A 21,255-nucleotide genomic window follows, 5' to 3' on the forward strand; every position below is an offset into this window, starting at 1 on the left:
GGGGCGTTTCGGCGGCGTGTTGATGTGTGGGCGGTGCGCAACGCAGAGATATAGGCCGGCGTAACAAGGCGGCCATTTCGTCGCCACCATTGTAATTGCGATCTCATTACGGGGTGGATCAGACAGCGATAATCAATGTTTGGGGGGGAGGTGGGCAAGGGGGATTTTCAATCATTTGCAAGCAATCATCTCTCATTAAGCGTCATCTGGAGTGGCCTGAGGACGGCCGCTGTGTTATTTCACTGCTTGAGAGCGACTCCATTGATTTGGCTTCTTTGTTACTGCAGCAGCTCGGAGAGGGTGTGTGTGTGTGTGTGTGGGGGGGGGGGCGGGGGTGGGGGCGCCATGCACCGATGCCAACTAACAATGCGGACAAGTTGATTTTTCAGGTAGATTTTTTTTTCTCATCCAGTTTTTACTGTTAACCGCTGTACTTTCTTCGCCGGTGTTGCTGCTCAGAGAGGGTGTTTAATTATTCAAACCTTTATGGTCAATTCTGTTAACCAGCAGTACTTTTGTTGAAATCAATCGCCTCAACTCACTTCAAGACAGTTCCTAGACACCAAGATGTCTGCAAGAGCGCTGCCTTTCTGGCAATGAAGCTCTTCAACTCCCTTTCACATAGTTCCTTGGCAGAAATGTGCCACAAGATGGCGCCAAAGCACGGCTTTTGTCAAAATGAAGCTCCTCCACACACCTCGACATACAGCAGTTCTCCTGCGCCAAGAGGGCAGCAAAGCATTACATGTACTTATGTAAAAAGAATCTCATTTCTGAGTCATTTTTTTTCCCCCTTGGCAGAGATGTTGTCTGCGCTTGTGGCCTCACTTTCACAGGTGGCACATCCCGGCTGAGCTTCTTGCGAGGAACTTTGCCTTTACTCACAGGGCAATCCCTAGAGGCGCACGGATTAACGAGAGGGAGCAGAGGATTGGCCATCCCCGAGCGGCACGTTGAACCCGGACGCGCCGCGGGACGCGCCGCAGGACGGCGAAGACCGTCACGATCAATTTGTCCTCCCTTAGGCTGAGCGATTGACCTTTTCGGCTCCCATTTGGGACGACACCCGCGTGGGGGGATTGTTCTAATCTCCCGCTAAACTCTCCTGACAAGAAATTCCGATCGCACGCCCACCCGCCTGCAACCGCTTCTGACTTTTTCCAGTTGTGAGACGTCGCTTGGTGGATTGTTTTGCTCCATGTTGCCAGCTTCCACGATGCCACCGTTTGGGCGAAGTGTCACGTCCGTTCTGACGGAGGGAATTGGCGGCACGACGTGTGTCTGTCTTCTGGCAGGTGGTCGAAAGTGCGTGTTGGAACTTTGAAACAATGTCGGGGTGAATGAACGGTAAACGGCGTGTAAAAAAGCCGGACGTCTGACATGAGCCCCGGGGTGAGTCAGCGTTTCGATGACGTTTCTTTGTCATGTCAATTTGGCCAGCAAAAGCCCTTTCACCGTCCTGTTTTTCTAATTTTATCGGGTGTCACGAGAGAAAAAATATATTCGTGTCAAAGTCTACTACTAGTCTACTGCTGATGACTAAAGAACGGAAAAAAGCTGGAAACCCTTTTTTTTCTGGTGAAAGTCGTCTTTTGGAGTCATGTCAACATGGCCAGCAAAAGCCCTTTCTCCGTCCTGTTTTTCTCATTTTATCGGGTGTCACGAGAGAAAAAATCTATTCGTCAAAGTCTACTACTAGTCTACTGCTGATGACTAAAGAACGGAAAAAAGCTGGAAACCCTTTTTTTTCTGGTGAAAGTCGTCTTTTGGGAGCTTTTGGTGTTACTGTGGTCACGGAACACAATATTCTGATGACAATGGCTTGCAATATGTGCAACTCTGCTTGGAAAATGGCAGCCAGTCAATGATTGCTCCCTCCCAAAAAAAAAAAAAAAGATAATGGGTAATGTGGGCAGTTTTTTTTTTTTTTACGGGCTGGAATAGATGAAAGGAATTTCAATTTGTTCCAATGGGGGGAAAATTGATTTGAGGCAGTCAAAGGTTTGGTGGCGGAGTGGCTTCAAGTCAAGGTAGCAGTGTGTCGCCATGGTAACATGATGCTGAAGATGTGAAGGAGCAAGAGGACGGTCACGCACAACCTTGCATTCAGTGACCCTACAAACTGGTGATGCGTTCAAGGGCACCCCTCGCCGTGAGCGCTTGCCCATCCTTTAAAAGTTTGTTGTCTTGACGAGGATAAACTGTTTACAGATTGGCAGTGGAAGGTCACATTACGTCTGACAACGCACCGCACGTTCAATCTTCTCGGAAGGTGACAGTCTGTTGTTTCCATAGCAACAGGGGCCATGGTGGAAAGTCGGCGGTGTGACATTGCACGACCTGACGGAGGTTTTTTCCCCACTCACGCTGGTGTTTGTCTGCTTGGCCTTTGCGCGATCGATACGAGACGGGTGAGAAGTTTTGTTGCTGATGCAAAGTGGAGATTTAACCAAATGATTCCTCAACTCACTTTGGGATCAATTTGCCGGGATGAAGACGGAGGCGCTCACATGAATTTTCTCCGAATGTCCGGCTTCTCACAAAGAGGCGAGCGTGTCAAACATGGCAGGATTTTTTCGGGGTGTGCATTTCTGCTTCACTGACTTGAACAAAAACTTCTCCTTACACGGGAAAAAAAAAAAATCACATTTCTCTGCCTGCAGCATTTTTTTCCTCAGACGTGAGGAAAAAAAAAAGTCAGAGTGGCACTTCTCACCATCCTTCTTGGATTTGGGGACCTTTGAGGTCGTCACGGCAACACGGAACATCGCTGTCCAAAATCGTTGTTAACTCATTTGGACAAGACAAGTTGATGCTGACTTACTTGTTTGTCTTCACAAGACAGCTACGATGCCTTCAATGACACCCGTAAAACGCAATTGTAACATGTTCAATGTCTTGTGCTGCGTTGCGTTCAATGGCACGCCGACAGGACAATTGTGATGCGTTCAAGGCATCCTCGCCGACAGTCAAACGGATACATCAGTGATGCGTTCAAAGGCACCCGAAGTGACCGAGCACTCCCGTGATGCGTTCAATGGCTCGACAGAGATTTGGCAGCCTCGCCATGCATTCAAGGACACCCGCATCTTCCGATAAACTTGAGACACGGTCGATCACACCACCAGTGATAGTCGCGGTGCATTCAATGACAGTCTCACTCCAACATGATGTGTTCACTGCCTTACTTTTGGGAGAAGAGGTCCCGGTAGGGGCTGCCGTGCTGCATGGCGATGCCGTAGCCTTTGCTGCTGACGCCGCTGCCCGACACGGTGACGGCGCAGTCGTCGTCGGTCAGCGCCGCGTACTCCAACGCCGCCATGTCCCACAGGAAGGCGTACGCGCTCTTCTTGGCCTGCGTGGAGACGTGCACGGTTGCCATGACAACCGTTTTTTTTTTCCAGCTAATGGGACAATCTGTGGGCTAATCTGCTCACATCAACGTCGATCAACAGTTAAAAAAAAAAGATCCCCGGAAGGTCCACTTCCAAGTGATTATATCCAAGTGATTTGTGCCAGTGTTGGAGCAGCTCAGACAGGTGCATTGTGGGAAACCTTTTTGTTGTTTTTTTTTGTTTTGTTTGTTTTTTGGTTGCTTCCCACACTGGCCAAAGTTGGTTATCGGCGAGCGTAGCTGACCTTGCGTATGCCCTCGGAGGGGCTGGACACCGAGTAGTCCAGGCCGCCGTTCTTGCTGACGGTCCGCCACAGCTCGGCGTACGTGCTGTCCTGCTCCAGAGGGTTGGTGCCTTTGTTGCGGAAGTAGTCGTACACGGCCGAGTCCCTCACCGTGCCGTAGTCCACGTCCATCTGCCGCGACAGGTCCTGGAAGGACCTGCAACAGTAAATATGGTACAAATTTACAGATTGCTATTTTTGCTCATGAAAATGTTTGTCTCTGGAACGGATAAATGGCTTTTTTATTCATTCCAACGGGCATAGCTGACTGACGGTTTGGGGGGTACTAGGACGGACTTTGTTTCTCAAGGCACTCGCAAGGTGACAAGCTGACAACTGCGCTCCTGAAAAACAGCTCCTCTCAGTTTGCAGCCACGTTGTTAGTGTAAGCGGTGAACGACATCCAGAAGCTTTATTTTGTTCTGTCCGGTTCCATTTTTCCACTTCCTCGACTTCCCGGGGAGGCTGTTCTGTAGGTGCGACCGTCGGCGCTCTTACAAGATGCAGAAGACAGCAACATGAGAGGAGGCGTGTCATTAAAAGCGCGTCGGGTCCAGCCATTAGTGCGTCCTATTCGCGGAATGAAAGACTTCGCACTTCACCAGGCGGCGTCTCGGGAAAATGTCCACTCAGGCATTCATTGGATTCATACCAGGTCTATCTTCACGCATGCTTCTGATGGAAACGTCAAACGCGGATGTCTTCATCCCGGGGGGAGCCGAAGGAGGAGCGTGACCGCCATCTTCTCGGCTTGGAATGGGCGAATGACAAAAGAGTGACGGAAGCAGGACGCCCGTGGACGCCTGTCGGACAAATCATGTTGACTCAAAGAAAACGAAGCGAGGCCGCGTTAGCTTTGATGCAACGTGACAGCCATGCAGGCACCAGCCGGGTCGCTTGGCACGCGCGACGGGGAGAAGTTGTGAGCCAGCAAATGAACACTTGCGAGCTTTGTTTACCGACGACGACTGTCAAAGAACGAGCCCTGGAGATCACTGAACAAAAGGTGCTTCAGCCCACAATGGATGACATTCCTGTTCCGTTTTGGGCGCGGGTCCATGAGACTTTTTTCCGCTCGTGAAAGACAATTTCATGCTGATCAGTGAACTGCGTCGGGGGCTAACTTTCGTCCATCTGTTTTCGCCCAAACTGAGCGACTTCCTGTTCAATTTCGGGCAAAGTGTCCTTGACACTTTGATCTCGATCAATCAATCAAACTGGTGGCAGGGGCCGATTTATTATTTTTTTTCGTAACCTTCCTAAAATACATTTTCAGCAGAATAAACGCACTAGGCAAAGTTGCAGAGTTTTCGCGCATGTTGAAGGTGATTCATTGGTTGGGAAAATAACGAGCGGCAATTCCGAGAGGATCTCGGCAGCGCCTGGCGCTCGCACCCTAATTACTTTCCGCTGCCCCGGAGTGCACTTACCGTATGGCGTGGTCCATCCGGGACACGGTGAGGTACGCCGCCAGGTTGGCCGTGTACGACGAGCACACGATGAGTGTGAAGAGCCACCAGCTGCCCATGACGATCCTCAGCGCCACTGAGCTCACCACGCCGTCGCCGCCTACGAACACGTCGACAACACATCGATGCAGTCTCGTATTGAAAGCACTTTTTTGGGTTTCGCGGTCTCCTTTTGACCACCCCATCATCTACGCCGCATGAAAAGTGGGCCCACCTTGCTGCACAAAGGCCCCGTAGACGATCCAAATGGCGCTGTGCAGGGATCCGGATGCCGAGCCGTTGCCGGTCGGGCCCGGGGGGGCGTTCTGCGCGGCCGACGAGCGTAGCGCCTGCAGCCTGTTGAGCAGGAAGATGAGGACGCCCACCACCGGGATGGCGGCGGCGATGCAGGCCCACACGGCCAAGTCGAAAGGCACGAAGAGCGAAAAGATGTTGATCTTCTCTTCGGGCTTCCGCAGCAGGATGCCCACGCTGTAGTCCAGGTAGCGTTTGCTGAAGTCCACCACGTTCTCGCGCTCCGGCGTGATGGTGACGGCTGACACGGCCAGGTCGGCTCTCTGTCGCGGACACGGTACGGTATTTTGATTCCAGCGGTGACTTCAAAAGATGAGAAAACACAATCGATCGTGTTTGGCGGCGAGTCAACGGTTCACCTTGTTGATGAGGTCGCCGATCATGCCGTTCCAGGAGCCGTTGGGCAGCTGAGATCCGTATTTGCTGTCGGACACCTGGTGGAACGGCGTTGAGAGCTCAGACGCTTTCGCGCGGAGTCAACAGGAAGTGGCGCGTGGGAGCGCTCACCTGGTAGATGTCGTACTTGAAGCCCAGGATCTTGGCGAGGGCGTCCAGCACGTCGATGGAGAAGCCTTTGTACCGTTTGGGCTGGCCCAGGATGTTCTCCGCCACCATCACAAAGGGGTCCTCCTGCGAAAAGGACATTCGCGAGAAGAGAAGAGCAGTCACGACAACATTCACCAGAAGAAATCTCACATTTACAAGACCTCTCAGATGGGAGATTTACAAGATCATTTACAAGAAGAACACTCAGGAGAATACTCAGGAGAACCTTTACAAGAAAGGGGACCAGAAAGAACATTTACCAGAAGAACACAGAAGAAAAACAGAGTGGAGCATTGACAAGAGCCCTCGTAGTCGAAGGAGAGAGGGTACCTAATGAAGTGTCCAGTGAGTGTCTGCTTTGATTCCTCAAGTGCTACCTTAACCAAGCTGGACAGGACTCAGGGGGTCAAGAGATGTGGCGGGGGAAGGGGCGGGGGACATGCCGGAGGGAGATGGGGGCGGCGGTGAGGTGTAGTATCCGTGACGAGGCTCTAATACGAGCGCGGGGTGGCCGACCGAGGTACAGACTCGCTCGGTGGAGCTCAGGATGAAAAACACTCACTTGTTTGTTTCTCCCAAAGTCATTAAAAGCTGAGCTGCCAATCAAGCTCAAACACTCGCACTGTCGCACACCGCCTTCCCCAAAAAGAAGAGGATTTGTCACACAGAAACTTTTTACCGTCGTCTTTGCGGTTCTGTTCACATGACCTTCCCCCCCCCCCCCACAGCCCCAAAAAAACCCAAATGATTGCAATGTGTTTTGAAATCAGAAGAATAGCATGATCATATTTTGCTTCATCAAAGCAAAATTAAATGGAATGTAAAGAACTAGCCTCCGGGGCTAGTATAATAGCAGTCAGACAGACAAACTTGTCTGTCAGTCACTAAGTTGCAAACACGTGTGTCATTCTTTGCAGAGGATAAAGAATACACTCTTGTGCATTCAGTGATTTCCATCACTGCCCAAGAGCAGGTTTTTCCCACAATGTAATAGCATTAAGCTTGACGGACTTGGATTATTTTCAACACACTTTGAGTCCTTCCAGTCCAGGGTGCAAAAGGATTTGCGTACCAGCAACGTGACCACTTTGACGGTGACTCCCTGCATGCCGCTCTCGATCCGGCTCTCCTTCAGGCTGCCGTTCAGGCCGTGCACCGCGTCCCATGTAGCCAACTGGCAACAAGAAAAACAAGACACGCAACGGAATGAGTCTGGCGGAACCGCGGGCGCACCGGCTCCTGATTGTGCGTGTCAGCTGGATTCAAACACGTAGCTGTTGCCACGGCAACACAGGTGAGCAAAATCCTCACTCTTCGATCCCTCTTGTAAGCTTTGTGTCAAAGTTTGTGCTCGCAACGCGGGTGCGAGCAGCGCCTTTTAGTGCGCTTTGTCCTCATCGTGATCGCCGGCAACAAAAGATAACCAAGCGCACATTAGCCGCCGCTGCTAATAAGCGAGCAGAGCTGGCGGCGTGACATGACGGGAGTTAATTAGCCTCGTTAGCTGACGCGAGCACAGCCGTTATTGTTCCTTAATGACCGCACCGCCCGCCGTTAAGATGGCGCCACCCGTAAAGAGCGCGAAGTGGCTGCCGCTGATTAGCAAAAACAAGCTAACCGAGCCGGCACGGCGAAAGCTGCATCTGCTCCAGAAAAGCAGCAGATATGCAGTTGTTTACGCCCACGTTGTTCCCGGTGAAAAGGTTCAACACCCACACTTTTCCCACCGTTATCGACACGTTTTCGAGAATGTGATGCGATCGGCGTGATGGATTAGGACGCGCTTCATCTCCACATGTCGAAATGAGCAAAACGAATGAGTGGAGAGCTGTTCAATCAGATCAAGGCAGATGACCACATGCAGACATGTTCATAAGCATGCATATTAATGAGTGCACATATGAATGAGCATGCGTGTAAAACACTTGACTGAGCACCAGCATGCTAATAACAATAATACGTCCGTGTTTCCATGAGTGCTCTATTAACGCTCACCCAGTGTGTGTGTGTGTGTGTGTGTGTGTGTGTGTGTGTGAGAGAAGAGGATGGCCATTATAAAGTACAGAGGGACTAATAACTCAGAATGAGAGGCCAGATGATTAAATCTTCATTACTGCGGCAACTCTGAGCGTGTGTGCACGCACTGACACGCGGACCCCACAAGCCGCTAAATCACTGCAATGGGGATGCCTGCGTATGAGACTGGGTGTCATTTCCACATCCGTGTTTAATGAAAGTAAGCGAGAAGGAAGGTGTTTTCGAGTGCAACACACGGTTATCAAGTCGAACAACGCCAGTGTGTACATGCAAGAGAAAGACAGAGGTGCATTGTGCATGCCAGAACACTAGGTGTTGCTGTGACTTCTGACTATGGCTGTCAAGGAAGTTACGGTATGAAGCAACGTGGGATGCGAGCCGTGACGTCACTATTGCCATGGCAATGAGATATGGTAACAGTCCAAATGGTAACAATGGAACCATTTGGTGTTAACAAGCGTTTTAGCACCCGCAGATGGCCTCCACTCACCCTCTTGACGTCCTTGCCGAAGGTCTCGCTGAAACTGGAGCCGAGGATCTCGAAGTGGACATGAGCGTTGGCGCCGCTGTCTTTGAAGTCCATGGTGCCCGTCAGCCCCGTGATGTTGCCCTGGCGACGCAGCGGCAAGTTCAACGCCGACGTTACAACAGCCCTACTAAAGATTTACTCGGCTGTTTAATATTTGTCCCCCCCGATGGGTTAATAGGGGACCCCAGTCTACAAGACGACTATTTTTGTACACAAAAGTCAATTTTTCACAATGCGGGGCCTTTAAAGTGTCACCAGTGAGCGCGATGCAGCCATCACGAGTCATCAGCGGCGATGATTTCATGCGCGGCACGTCCGAGCGGAGCCGTGTTTTCTTTTTTTTTTTTGGTTTGCCGGTGGATGACATGACATTTCATGGCTTCCATTAGCTGGTGCAGCAGCGCAGACAGCCGTCAGTGTGAATGTATTTTCCAAAAAAAAAAAAAAAAAAACGTTCCTCTGTCGGCGGCAAAGGTTGCGGCAGCTGTCAGCGGAAGGGAAAAATCGTCCGACACAAGCTTATTTTCTTCACACTCTCAAAAAGTCAAAACATTTGTTATGGAGCGCATACGTCAAAATAAACTAAAAAAAGGTGACCTTTCGTGAATGGATAATAAACTCCACATTAAATTTCAACTGATCAGCTATCTTTGCGCTGACTTTGAGTAGCTTCTCATTCATTCTTTGCATGGGGGCAAAGGGGGGGGGTGTAGTTGTTGGTTAATCAGTGTATTTGGCTGCCGACAGACAAGCAGCGAGCTCCCAAACCTTTTGAATGGTCTCCAGCATGGACCAGCCTCCGTTCCAGGGCTTGGTGGACTTCCTGATGCAGTTGAGACTGGCCATGCTGTGCCACTTCCTGTCCTCCAGCTTCCGGTAGAAGGCGTTGGCCAGCATCAGCACGCTGTCATACAGGTACAGGTTCGAGACCTGCCGGGACACGGCGGCACGTCAAGACACTGGAGGTGCCTTTGAGGTCAACCATCTGTGCCTCTGAAGGCAGGGCGGGTGGACCCGCTACATTTTGACGGAATAGTCAGCTTAGACCCGCTAGCCAACTTCAGACAGACTAACCACCTTTCAGCCGGCAAGCCAAAATTAGACCCACTGCAAATTTTAGACTGGGTAGTTAACTTTAGACCAATGTTTCGACAGGCTGGCAATCTTCAGAGCGATGAGCTAACTTTTGCAACCAGTCGTTACCTCCAGGTTGTGCAGGTATCCTTCCTGGGGGTCGCACAGCAGCGACGAGATGCGATGGTTGTGTCTCATACATCGCGATCCGCCGTCTTTCCACAGCGGGAAAATCTGCCGAACGACCGTCATGCGTCCCAGTGCGCTATGGGTCAGCTCCAGGATCTCCGTGTCGCTGATTTCCTGCGGTGGCAAAGGGGACGGCAGAACATTTGTTCAGAAACCAAAACGTTAATTATACGCTTTACGTTCTCGATGTAAGTCATGTGACATGTCATATGCCACACAGTTATCCAACGTAACCGTGAGGAGTTCCTGATTTGTAAAACGCACGCGAAGACCTCATTTGCTCTTTGAGGCACCACGTAATTAGGAGGAGGGAGATGTGACATGCAGGCCAGTTTGAGTTAGCTGCAGGCTAACACATAGCATGATGCGTGTGCCCCCTCCTCGCACACACATACCTACACACACAGAGAGAGAACGGAAGTGTGAGCAAACACGACACGTGCTGATGCCTTGATGGAGCTTATTTCTCCCAGCATGAAAAACAAGCTAATCAGCGCATTAGCATCCATTTGGCTGCAGCAAATGGATGCTAATGTTTTGGGCTCATCATACGTCTCTCTTGTGACTATAAAAGTCGGGCCGTTTTGGGCTGAGTGCACTCGCCCGCAACGTGTTGATGGTTTGATGTGATGTTGCCATTGGCACGCAACAAAATGCCCTGGAACAGGTTTTTTTTGAGAAGTGGGCAGACATTGTAATAATGCAAGCTAGCACGGTAGTTGGCGTTGCTGCTTCGTAAAGCAGAAGGAGGTTGGGCTCGTCCAAAGAAAAACTTCGCTTTTGGTGATGAATCGGTTCGAGAAAGTCAGACGAAAACAAATTCGTCCAAAATCCAAAGCAATATTTCCCATAGAAGACAACGCAAATCCAATGAATCCGTTACAGACAACTTTAAAAATGAACACATTTTATCAGGAGTAGTTACTGCCGCACAAACGATAGCGTGAAATAAATGCAAAGGACACTTGAAGTGGATAAATGAATATCTAACTTGACCTTTTTGTCTTGGCGAAAGGAGGGAGGGAAGCAATATTCAGAGTTGTTTCGGAAATTCTAATGAGGTTCTGTTTCTTGCCGTCTTCATCAAACTCGGAACTTTGGTCAAATTGTGTCAACAGACGGCAAGGCGTTTTCTTTGATCGACATCTCAAATCGACGACAAGCCTCCCCGTTTGGTCTGTAACACTCTTACAACCGCATGACATCCTGTCATAAGGTAGGCCTTCAAAATAAAAGCACACCAGTAGAGTTACAGTTTCACCATACTTTATTTGCTACTAGTCAGATCGCGAGAGCTGCTGGCACTCAAAAATTCTGGCTTATCTGAAAGAAAAACAGACGGCTTATTTCCCCAGTTCTTATTTTCGCCACCATTGTTCTCCTAATTGTTTATCAAAGAGGCCTTCACCTCTTAATCCACCCCCTGCCTCCCATCTGAATGGCCCCCTCATCCCCGCTGCTCCCCGACCCACCACCCCTTCTCCGCCGGTTAGCGATTGGTCTCCCCTGCACGCGTTGGCGGATGAAAGGCGAGCGGAGGAAGACGGATGAGCGAGCGGACGCGGGCCGGCGAGCAACTTTCTCCTCCCTTTGTCTGCTAATCATCTCATTAGCGCTTCAGAGGCTCAAAAACGGTGACTTCCAAATGGCACATGACTTGACTCTGATAGGATTTTAGTCAGCGGCTACATTAACTAAACAATTTGGCTCACGGATAGCCATCCAAACAGGAACTAAGCTTCATATCGGTTCGCGGTTTAATTGGGAAGACAACGTAATAGACAATGAGGAGAGTGGTTTGGGATCATTACGAAAAAAAAAACGTGAATGTTAGCTCTGCCAAGTGTATAATTAATGAATATGTCGAGCAAGATGGTATGACTTACAGTGTGCTTAACCCAAGCACTGACTCCATGTATTGTTCAATGGCGCTCCTCAAGGCTCTGTTCTAAAGCCTCATGTGTTCTCTATCATGTCGATATGTTGCCTTGGAAAAACGCGTCATCAAAAAGATTGTTCGTGTCCTTAATGTGTTGTTATATGTTATTAGATGACAGGTTAGCATGTTGAAGTTAGTGTGTCGTTGTCAGCCACAGCTTTGCAAGTTGTTGTTGTTTGCAGTATTTTAATAATTGTTGCTACTTTTCAGACTCAAATCGGGGATATACGCAAAGGGATTCCAGCATTACATATTAGCACGTTGCGCTTGGAGAGCTCGGCGTTTTGTTGGACGTTATCGGACATCCTTGGTTGTCATTTTTATTTTCCAGTAATTTTCCTGAAGAAATGCAACGAGTCTGAAGCGTCTCGATGGTCTTCGGGGAGCGTTCGCTCTTCGTGTTCATTAACAAACGCTCAGTGTGATTAGTTAAAGCGTCACTTTGATGCGGTTGTCGGGAAAGTGGGATTCCGCCCGCGGTATGTGTCAACACACACACACACACACAAACACACACACAAACACACACACACACATTCACACACTCATTAACACTGTTAATAGGCTACAAACATTGACACTTGGATGATCAAAGGAGAGTGGAAAGCTGCTAAAATCGCTGCGCAACTACGGCTGTGAAAAAAAAAATCTAATCAAGTCACGTACTCTGCATTGTGTACATTGATAAAGTCATAAAAGGTATTGATGAGCTTACCTCGTTAACAAACACCCAATGGCTGTCCTTGGAGGCCAGATTGGTTTCCACTGCCTGTACGCACACGACACAAACAGACCAAAAACAAATGTTTACAAGCCGCACAATCAGAAAAATTATTGGGACACAACTCTTGGTCGATCAACCGGTCAATGTGTGTGTGCGTGTGTGTGTCCTTGTGCTGTTACACTTAAAAGCAATTTGCACCCAAGGCCTCACAGGAAACATGTTCCTGACACACCACTTGACCGTACACTAATGCATGCGTGTGCATGTGTGCGTGCATATGTGTGTGACCCTCGTTACCATGGAAATATAAGATGCATGGAGCAGCCAATCACTGATGGACTACAAATACACACGGCGAGTGAAATTACTGAGTCATGACTTCATATTCCCCAAGTGAACACACACAAACACACTCACCCAAACACTCGCGCATGTACACAAATACACACAAACACAGTCACACTGACTGACTGACTGATTAGGTGTCATTTTCATGCTGATTTCACAAGTCCCGCCTCCTCAAGTGCATCCACCACTCTGTTGCTAGGAGACCGGCAATCCAGCTTCCTGTCCATTTGTATGCAACACCGTGTCGGTGTGTGTGTGTGTGTGTGTGTGTGTGTCTGTGTGTGTCACTATCCCGAGGCGGCGTTTTCTTGTTTCTACGAATGTGTATCTAACAGTGTCTCTGTGTTTTTGTGCAATTATGAGTGAGTGTGTGTGGTGAGTTGTGTGTGTGTCTGTGTCAACGTACGTGTGTGTGTGTGTGTGTGTGTGTGTGTGTGTGTGTGTGTGTGTGTGTGTGTGTGTGTGTGTGTGTGTGTGTGCGTGCGTGTGTGTGTGTGTGTGTGTGTGTGTGTGTGTTTATTTGTTCCTATGATTTCACCTGAGTGGCTGATGGACTCTCACAAACAATATGGCCGCAGTCAGACAAAAGCTTTCAGCGGCCCAGCACCGCCAAAATGGCCTCTTGGGACAACTTGACACCATCTGTGTGCGTGCGTGTGTGTGTGTGTGTGTGTGTGTGTGTGTGTGTGTGTGTGTGTGTGTGTGTGTGTGTGTGTGTGCGCGCGTGTGTGTGTCTGAGTTTCTGAGTGTCTGTGTGGCTGAAGTTGCGACGACAAAAAGCTTAATGACATTTGCTGAGCACTTGCGCGTGCGCGCGTGCGCACACACACACACACACACACACACACACACACACGCATGCACAAGCACACACACTTTTCATCACAGGAAGATAATTGCGTCATTTTTCACCCCCATTGACGTGCGTGTCGCGAGCACATGAATCTCGCTAATGACTCAGCGAGTGACAAGAATGCTAGCGTTGATCACACTTCCTGCCTCACACCGGCCACTTCCTGTTCACTTCCTGTTTTTCCACCTTCACCCATGGGATGGAAAAGCATACCTACCTGCAAACCTAACTACCTCACACTGTATGTTGACATGCTATTTGTCAGCGTGTTGCGTGATTGCAGGTTGGTCGTGTGTTATGTTATCATTGTGTTAGCACGTTGTAAACATGTGTGTTGTCGGTACTTTCTTTGTTCAGATATTGTCAAAATATACACACGCGCACAAGCACCATGGTGGCATATCATCCCCGGTAGCACAGACGGACACAAAGGCTGATGTCGCCGCGACCCGAGTGGCCTCTTGTCAGCGAGGTTATCTTCATCCGACACAAACCCGCTTCGGAAGAACGCCAGAAAAAAAGAGTTGTCCAAAAAAAAAAAAAAAAAAGCAGAGGCAAAAATATCCATTTGATGTTTCTCAAGCTTTGTTCCATTTAGTCCGCACATGGGATCTATTTTTTTCCGACAGTTTATCCAAGTATTAATTTGCTCTTGGGACAAAAAAAGTGATTTTTCCATTAGCGCACACAGAAAAGTCCAGATAACAGCTTCTTCTCTTTCTTCGACAACATGAAAAACAACGCATAAGCTTCTTGTGCAAGGGGACATCGATTAGCATGAGCGCCGGGCTAATGTGTGAGAAAGCAACACTTGCCTGTCAAGCTGGCTAAAACTAAAAACAAATCAGTCAGTGATGACTCCTACATTCAGGGCCCTCTTTCCATCGAGTGCCGGTGCGTTCAGGGCCCTCGACCGAAAGTTTGCATTGTATTCATGGCCCTCTATTCGTCCTCTATCCCGTGAGAAAATATCGCCCTTGTTCTGCTGAGTGCACGGTGGTGCGTTCAGCAGCCGTTTGTTGAGCTCGGGACTTTTGCCCACTTTAGAGTCCGTATTTTATGTGCGGCCCACAGAGGTGGTCAGAGATTGACGCCGTGTTTGTGCCTTAAACGCCTCTCTCCAATCAAGGCAATCATCTGCCTGGAGGGTGACGGGCAGCCAGGACGCCGCCCACCCCCAAACAACAAAAAAATATATTTATAAATATCCATCAGGAGCCAACTTTTGTTTTGGTTCTGACCCGCAACCTCCACGAGTTAGCATGTTGCTTGCTAAAGTGTGCGCGTGGGCGAGTGAGAACTAGCATTAGCCAGCGAGCGGGGGCGGGCGGGCGAGCGAGGCTAAAAATGGTGCATCGTGGGAGATGGATGAGTGACTCTCCACCCAACAACTCAAGTTTTTGTGCGTGCGCGCAACAATGAGCGCGTGGTTCTGTGTGCGCATTCACTTGAGTTTGTGTCTTTGTGTGTACATGTGAGTATGTGTGTGAGTGTTTGTACATTGGTGTCCAGGTGTGTGTGTGTGTGAGACAGCAGGTGTGCAAACACAAGGCACTCATGTGACTAATGGGCAAGGTATGCGAAGTCGTCGTAGCGCTCGTGCTCGCGCGGGGAAAATGTTTATCTGAACGGCGCTGTGAAAACATCTGCTTTTAATCCACTTTTAATCCGCGTTTAATCTGTTTGGAAGGGGCGGCGAGGAGGGGGTTGCGTTGTGTCGTGTTCAGCTTTGTCCAAAAAGCCGACACGGCGGCGCGTACAGACGCAAAGACCAGACGACGGGCAGACTGCCTGTCGTACGCTTGGGTTGGAAACGAGCTTGATAGGGGTGAGCGGAAATTCAATTAATAACAAAATAACATAACAAAAATGCTTGGAAAAAAAAAATAAACGACTTCTTATGTCATAAAAGTAATTTCATTTGAAATTGCTTTTTGCCCGTCCTCAGCCTGGCCCGGGGGGGCTAAGGCGCGGGAGTGTTATTTGTGTATGTATTTCTTTGCCAACCTGTTGTATGAAGGTGTGCGCGGCGTTCGGGCTGAGCAGCAGGATGGCGCGGCGCAGCGTGTCGCGGTACCGGTTGAGCTCCTCCGTCCTCATGGACGTGAACAGGTCGCTGAACACCTGACTGATGTTCTTGTCCACCCGCTGCAGAGACACGTCCAGACCTTCTCGACACGCACGGTCCAGGAAACCCTGAAGGCCTCGCATGTCTACACGCACACACAGACACACACACACACACACACGTAAGATGGAAGACAGCACAGACATTATTCGGTCTGTCATCCACTGATAATCGATCCCTTGATAGGCAGCTCAATTTTGCGGCCACTGATAAAAACTGGCAGTCTCCTTGGAAACCCAAAATGTCCGACCTAAGTAGAATCAGTCAGAACTCCCAATCGCTTCATAATTTCAGTACACACACGAAGCAGTCATTCATTTGCTCATATGTAATGCATTCACCTATGACTAATACGCGCTAGCAGTCGCGGTGTTGGTGACGAGTTGCAGTGACTCTAATCGTCCCCCCCCATCTCGTCGTCTCAGACAGAACGTAAATCAGAGCCACCAGAGGGCCAATGCGCGGCGGCCGGTGACCCCCGACGCACGACGCGCATGATAAGATCATATTTTCTAATCTCGCCACCGTGGCCACCTCGTTAGGCGCGGACATGGATTCCGCCTTCGACCAACCGACTCCTCCTTGGTATGATGAAGTGTTGTGGGTTGCCGCGGTTACACTAACACGCGTGGCGTAACGAAAGACGCGTTTGGATTGATGATCCGCGCGTGCTAACGTCGCTTATTAGCTCGGCGGCACGTCGGCGGCTGTGACGCTAACGAGGCTGACGTGCGGTTAAAGCCTCGACGCCCCGCTCGTGAACGGAATGCAAAATGGCCGCCGCTCCGACGAGGCCTCGTATGCAAAGCGGGTCGATAATATGCCTCCGAGCGTTGGATGAAGGATGCAACGGTTGCCAGTCAATCTCAGGGCACATGTGGACAAACTGTGGAGTGGTCGCCAGCAGAGCGAAAATCCTGACTCAAGTCTGCTCTGATTCAGGGTCGACTCTCAGCTGAGAGTTCACCGTGTTTTACACACACACACACACACACACACACACACACACACACACACACACACGCTGAAGGCTGGGGGGGGTTTCTATTAAGGCCCCTCGCCGGCTGTTGTCCTCATCCTGAGTCGAAAGCGACCATTTGTCGTCTTAATGGCGCACCTGTGCTCCAACACGCCAAATGTCTGCGCCACGACAGGAAAACGCATCAAGGAAAGTTAACAAACCACTTGAGGCATGTTTGAGGTCGCCCGAGAGTGCTCGGCCAATCGTGTAAAGTGGGCACGTGTACGCAAACGTGAATTGGTCGGCGGTCCACATTTAGAGTTACTGGCCACAATTCCACCAGTTCAGCTGCAGTTATGAAATGTTTGAACGTAAAGCTAAAAGCTATTTGCTGCCGCGATGAATACGGCTGCTAGAGGGCGCTCTCCGTCTGTTGTTTCAACTAAACGCTGACGGCGACAGTTCATTTAAGTTTGCCATTTTTCTTTCTTTCTTTTTTTTTTTTTAAACTGAGTGCGCATGTGTCTTGATGAGGGTTACATCAGCTCATGTCACACTTGAAAGATTCAAAAGCACACAGCCGCGTCGGGCCTTTGATGCCAAGAAAACAGAGAGAGCAAGCGTGGGCCGCTTAGTCTCCGAGCGCCAGGCAAGAGGACGCCAACCTGCCAGCGCCACCGCTTATGTCGCTGAACGGCCTTAATTGAGTTCCGTGCGGGTTCCTTCCTGGAGGTGCGGTGAACGAGCGAGCCGAGCGGCTAATGAGCAGGCGCTGGGCTGCGTCACCGGTGGTCGGCCCTCGAGAGCAGAGCATCGGTGCGCACGCATGCATGCATGCGCGGAGGCGCTGCCGGTTGAGACCTCTGGGGCGAAAAAAAGTGTCAGTGCATAGTTTATCTTCCTCTTTTTGGCAATTATGGGGTGGTGCGTTCAGGGCCCTCTTATCATCATCTGTCGGGCAAGTGACTGGTGGTGCATTCCATGTCAGGGCTCTTATCTGGCCAGTAGGGGGGGTGGCGCGTAAGGAGTGCGCTTATCGTCCTCAATCCAGCAAATTGGTGGCGGTGCATTCAGGTACGAATACGGTATGTGACGGTGCGTTCATGCTCTCTTATTGTCCTCCATTTGGCGAGTAAGTAATGGCGCCTCCAATTCCCTCTTGTTGCCCTCCGTCTGGTAAGCGAATGATGTGTTCAGGCTCCACTTATCGTCCTCAACCTGGCCAGCATGAAATGATGCGTTCAGGGCCCTTTCATCGTCTGCGATCTGGCAAGCAAGTGGTGGTGCGTTCAGGTGCCACTTCTCATCTGCATCGGGCACGTAAGGTCAGTTGAGAACATTCGAGGGCGCTGCCCCCGATCAGCTTGCTCATGTCAGGTTCTCCTCTCGGCCAAAGCAGGTGACGAGTGAGTCGATGAGACACCTGTCACCTGTCAATCAAGCCGCCCGCCGAGAAAGTTGACGGTTCGAACAAGGGCGCCCCTTGCATGCTGTCGACGGATCCCCAAAGTGTACATTGTTGCGCTGCGATGTGGCGGTACGTCGTGATGATTTTCAATTCTGCTGACTTGCCGTGTTGACTCCGCCCCCCCACCCCCACACACACACACAGCAGTCAATTGTCCCCTTAGTCCAAAGCGCAATTAAGCCAGAATTACCTGCGTGAACTTTCTCGACACGGTTGTTTGTGACGGCTCGTAAAGCGAAAAAACATTCAATTAAAAGGTCAGCACCGTAAAGCGGATTGGCAGCGCGCTCCACCGCAGACCTTCCTTACTAAGTCACAAGCTGACTGACGCCTCGACGGCTCTGCCGCGGCGCTTCCCGCAGGGGCGTGGAGCGGCGGGAACAGTTTGTCAGCTGGATTGAGAAATATGCGGAAAATTCAAATCATAATAACTCATCTGTCGTGTAAAATATCTGGCCTTCTTCCACTGAGTTATCAAGCAAATAGCGCCGTGGTGGATCGGTGGACGGAGGCTCGGAAGAAAATTCATCAAACTCTCTGGTGGTAGAATGAACTAAGGTGATTGAGTTCATTCAAGCGTGTCTGTCAAAACAAGGAAGTCCGTTTTGAAAACGACTGCCAATGCGATTTGCTAATTGACTCAACCGCGAGCCCGGTGACGGAGGTTCGGCTCCCAGTCTGCTCTTCCGCGTACGAGCGGCGACCACGAGCCGAGGCAGTCTGAGGATCTTCCGCATTTTGAGCTCTTGACAATCGCCACACAAACATATCACGCGCAGGTTCTTCATGCGCGACGTGGACCGCGACGACCTCAGAGAGTTGGCCGCGCTCCACGCGGCATCAAATCATCTCTCGGGGACCGCCGTCGATAACGGCTAATGCACACTTGAAATTGGCTGCTGGGCTTCAATTAAGGCCGGCATGCCGCTAATTGACTTCCTGTCTCCTCTGCGCTCTTCACCTTGAGCGTCGCGAGACACGAAAGGCGAGCCGGAGCCCGGCGAGGCCAAGCAGGACTTTCCATCTCCATCCATCTCCGGCTCATCCCGGTGCGGCCGTCTTAGCGCGTTAGCGTGACGCTACGTCACGCTAATGTGCTGAATACATTTATGAAGACTTGCTGTGGCTCCTTCTCATCCGAGCCTGACCCTTATTTCCAGGAAGGCTTGTGAAAGCGACGGCAAAGATGGAGGGGGGAGAAAAGGAAAAAAAAAACCCTCTAGACAACGCTTTTGCTCTTCTGCGACAAACATGAAAACAAGCGGCTGCTATATGAAGCTAACAAATTTGCTGCGAGACAAATATCAAGTAAGACACAGCCACTAAGTCAAGTCGAGTGAGTGGCCACTAAATTCCAGGCAAGTCAAGTTGGGAGCAAAATGCTTCTTTTCGGCACGGAATTGAGGAATTGCTTCTCGCAGAAAGCTGACAAGGACATTAGTCCCCCCACCAAAACTCGGAATGCAGAGCTTGGCGACCGAATGGGATCCATTTGTTCTGTTGGCTCATTTTGATCGGTCAGCAGCCAGGTGGCGCAAGTTGGCGACACACAATCAGGTCTCGAAAGCCCCGAAATGGGCACGGACAGTTCACTGACTCCATCAACATGACACGTTGTTCCTCCCGACTGTGTTTTGTCAGCGTGACACTTTTATTTTTTACTCATAACTCGATCGTCGCCGTCAATGTCGCAAACTGTTAGTGATGACTCACTCTACCAACCAAGTCAACGTGACACGTTTTTTGATTCACGGCTAACGCTAAGTAGCACATCGGTGTGAAACACCGGTACTCCCCCACGAATGGTACGAAAAACACGGCCAGTAGTTTTTGTGAAACTTTGTTACTTCCGACTGACTCTATTGACCGCGTCACCGTGACAAATTGTTGTTCCTGCTAACTCCACCGACCACATCAGTGTTGGACACTAACATTCACTTTTAAATGACTTCATGGAAAAGACAATTGCCCCCCACCCCCTCCTCCTCTGCAAAAAAAAACAAAACAAAGAAACAAAAGGCAAAATCAATAACGTGCATGGCCACTAGCGTTTGATGTGCTCGCAGTGGATAGCGAGTGACCGCCCCCCCCCCCTTCACCCCTCCCGCCAACTTCAGCACCACCCGAGCCCCCGAGGCCCACATCAGTGCGTCCCCGAGGTCTACGTCGGCTTGTGACTGACAGCTGGAGAAAGGCGTTTTTCCCCAGAGTGCAATGCAGCGTGTCCATGCGTGAGATTTCCTCTCTGAACTGCCGTGTCACGCTCAGCCGAGTCTTGCTCTGTGCGCACCCGCGCGGGTGCGGGTGTGGGTGCGGGCGGTGAGTGCGTTTTGGTCTTTCCGTTGTGGCGGGATGCTAGCTGCGCTACCTCCTCAATCTCGCTGCATTTATCCGGACGCTCCATTGTTGGCCGCATCGATCCCGCTCGGAGATCCATGATGGCCGATGCGATTCCATTAAGATTTTGTGCTCCTAAGCTCTTTTTTCCCCCCCTCAATAAAGACTTTGCGATGCAAATGAGAAAACTGACCACCGGAAATCAGTCAGCGGAATGCAGGGCGGCGTGGCAAAAATTCATGGCGAGCGCTGCTCTGCTGACACGTTGTGACCCCTGACTGAGTCCACTTTAGACATGGTTAGGTCCTCACAGATAATTCAACTGACCGTGTCATCGATTCACAATTTTCGGACTCGCGTTCGCGTCACGCACCGTACTCAATGTCGTAGAAGACGATGAACTTCTGCCAGCGCAGCTCTTCCACCAGCGTCAGCATGACGTCGTTGAGGCGCACGGGAGGCCGGGCCGCCAGCGTGTACCCGCGACCTCCGGGACTCGGGTTGAGCTGGCAGGAGGTCCTGGGCGAGCCGCCGCCGTTCCTCTGGATGTACAAGTGCGGGATGTGCATGGCGTCCGTCAGAGACTGCAGCGCGCTGGCCGAGGCGCAGCCCGTCGACGTCACCAGCGCCAGGATCCCTTGATTCATCAGCTCGCAGGCTGCGAGGGGGGGGGGGGGGGGG

General features: G+C 50.6%; 1 protein-coding gene across 4 annotated transcripts in view; it reads right to left on the bottom strand.

The window, feature by feature from the left end:
• LOC109518583 (glutamate receptor ionotropic, delta-1-like) overlaps positions 1–21,255 on the bottom strand; it is a 59,015-nt gene that overhangs the window by 5,161 nt on the left and 32,599 nt on the right. For all 4 annotated transcript variants that reach the window (XR_002168779.1, XM_019874538.1, XM_019874539.1 and 1 more), the window contains exons 3-15: positions 20,948–21,232; positions 15,688–15,893; positions 12,471–12,524; positions 9,757–9,930; positions 9,322–9,483; positions 8,515–8,634; positions 7,060–7,161; positions 5,949–6,071; positions 5,801–5,875; positions 5,362–5,704; positions 5,109–5,247; positions 3,640–3,835; positions 3,189–3,355 (exon numbers count right to left, since the gene is read on the bottom strand). Coding sequence is in view for 3 of the 4 variants with exons in the window: in XM_019874538.1 (XP_019730097.1) it covers positions 3,189–3,355; positions 3,640–3,835; positions 5,109–5,247; positions 5,362–5,704; positions 5,801–5,875; positions 5,949–6,071; positions 7,060–7,161; positions 8,515–8,634; positions 9,322–9,483; positions 9,757–9,930; positions 12,471–12,524; positions 15,688–15,893; positions 20,948–21,232 (2,146 nt within the window). In the remaining variant the exon portion in view is untranslated. The remainder of the gene's footprint in view (positions 1–3,188; positions 3,356–3,639; positions 3,836–5,108; positions 5,248–5,361; positions 5,705–5,800; positions 5,876–5,948; positions 6,072–7,059; positions 7,162–8,514; positions 8,635–9,321; positions 9,484–9,756; positions 9,931–12,470; positions 12,525–15,687; positions 15,894–20,947; positions 21,233–21,255) is intronic.

This window comes from Hippocampus comes, unplaced genomic scaffold, assembly GCF_001891065.2.
Source record: "Hippocampus comes isolate QL1 unplaced genomic scaffold, H_comes_QL1_v1.1 scaffold279, whole genome shotgun sequence".
NCBI classification, from domain to species: Eukaryota; Metazoa; Chordata; class Actinopteri; order Syngnathiformes; family Syngnathidae; genus Hippocampus; species Hippocampus comes.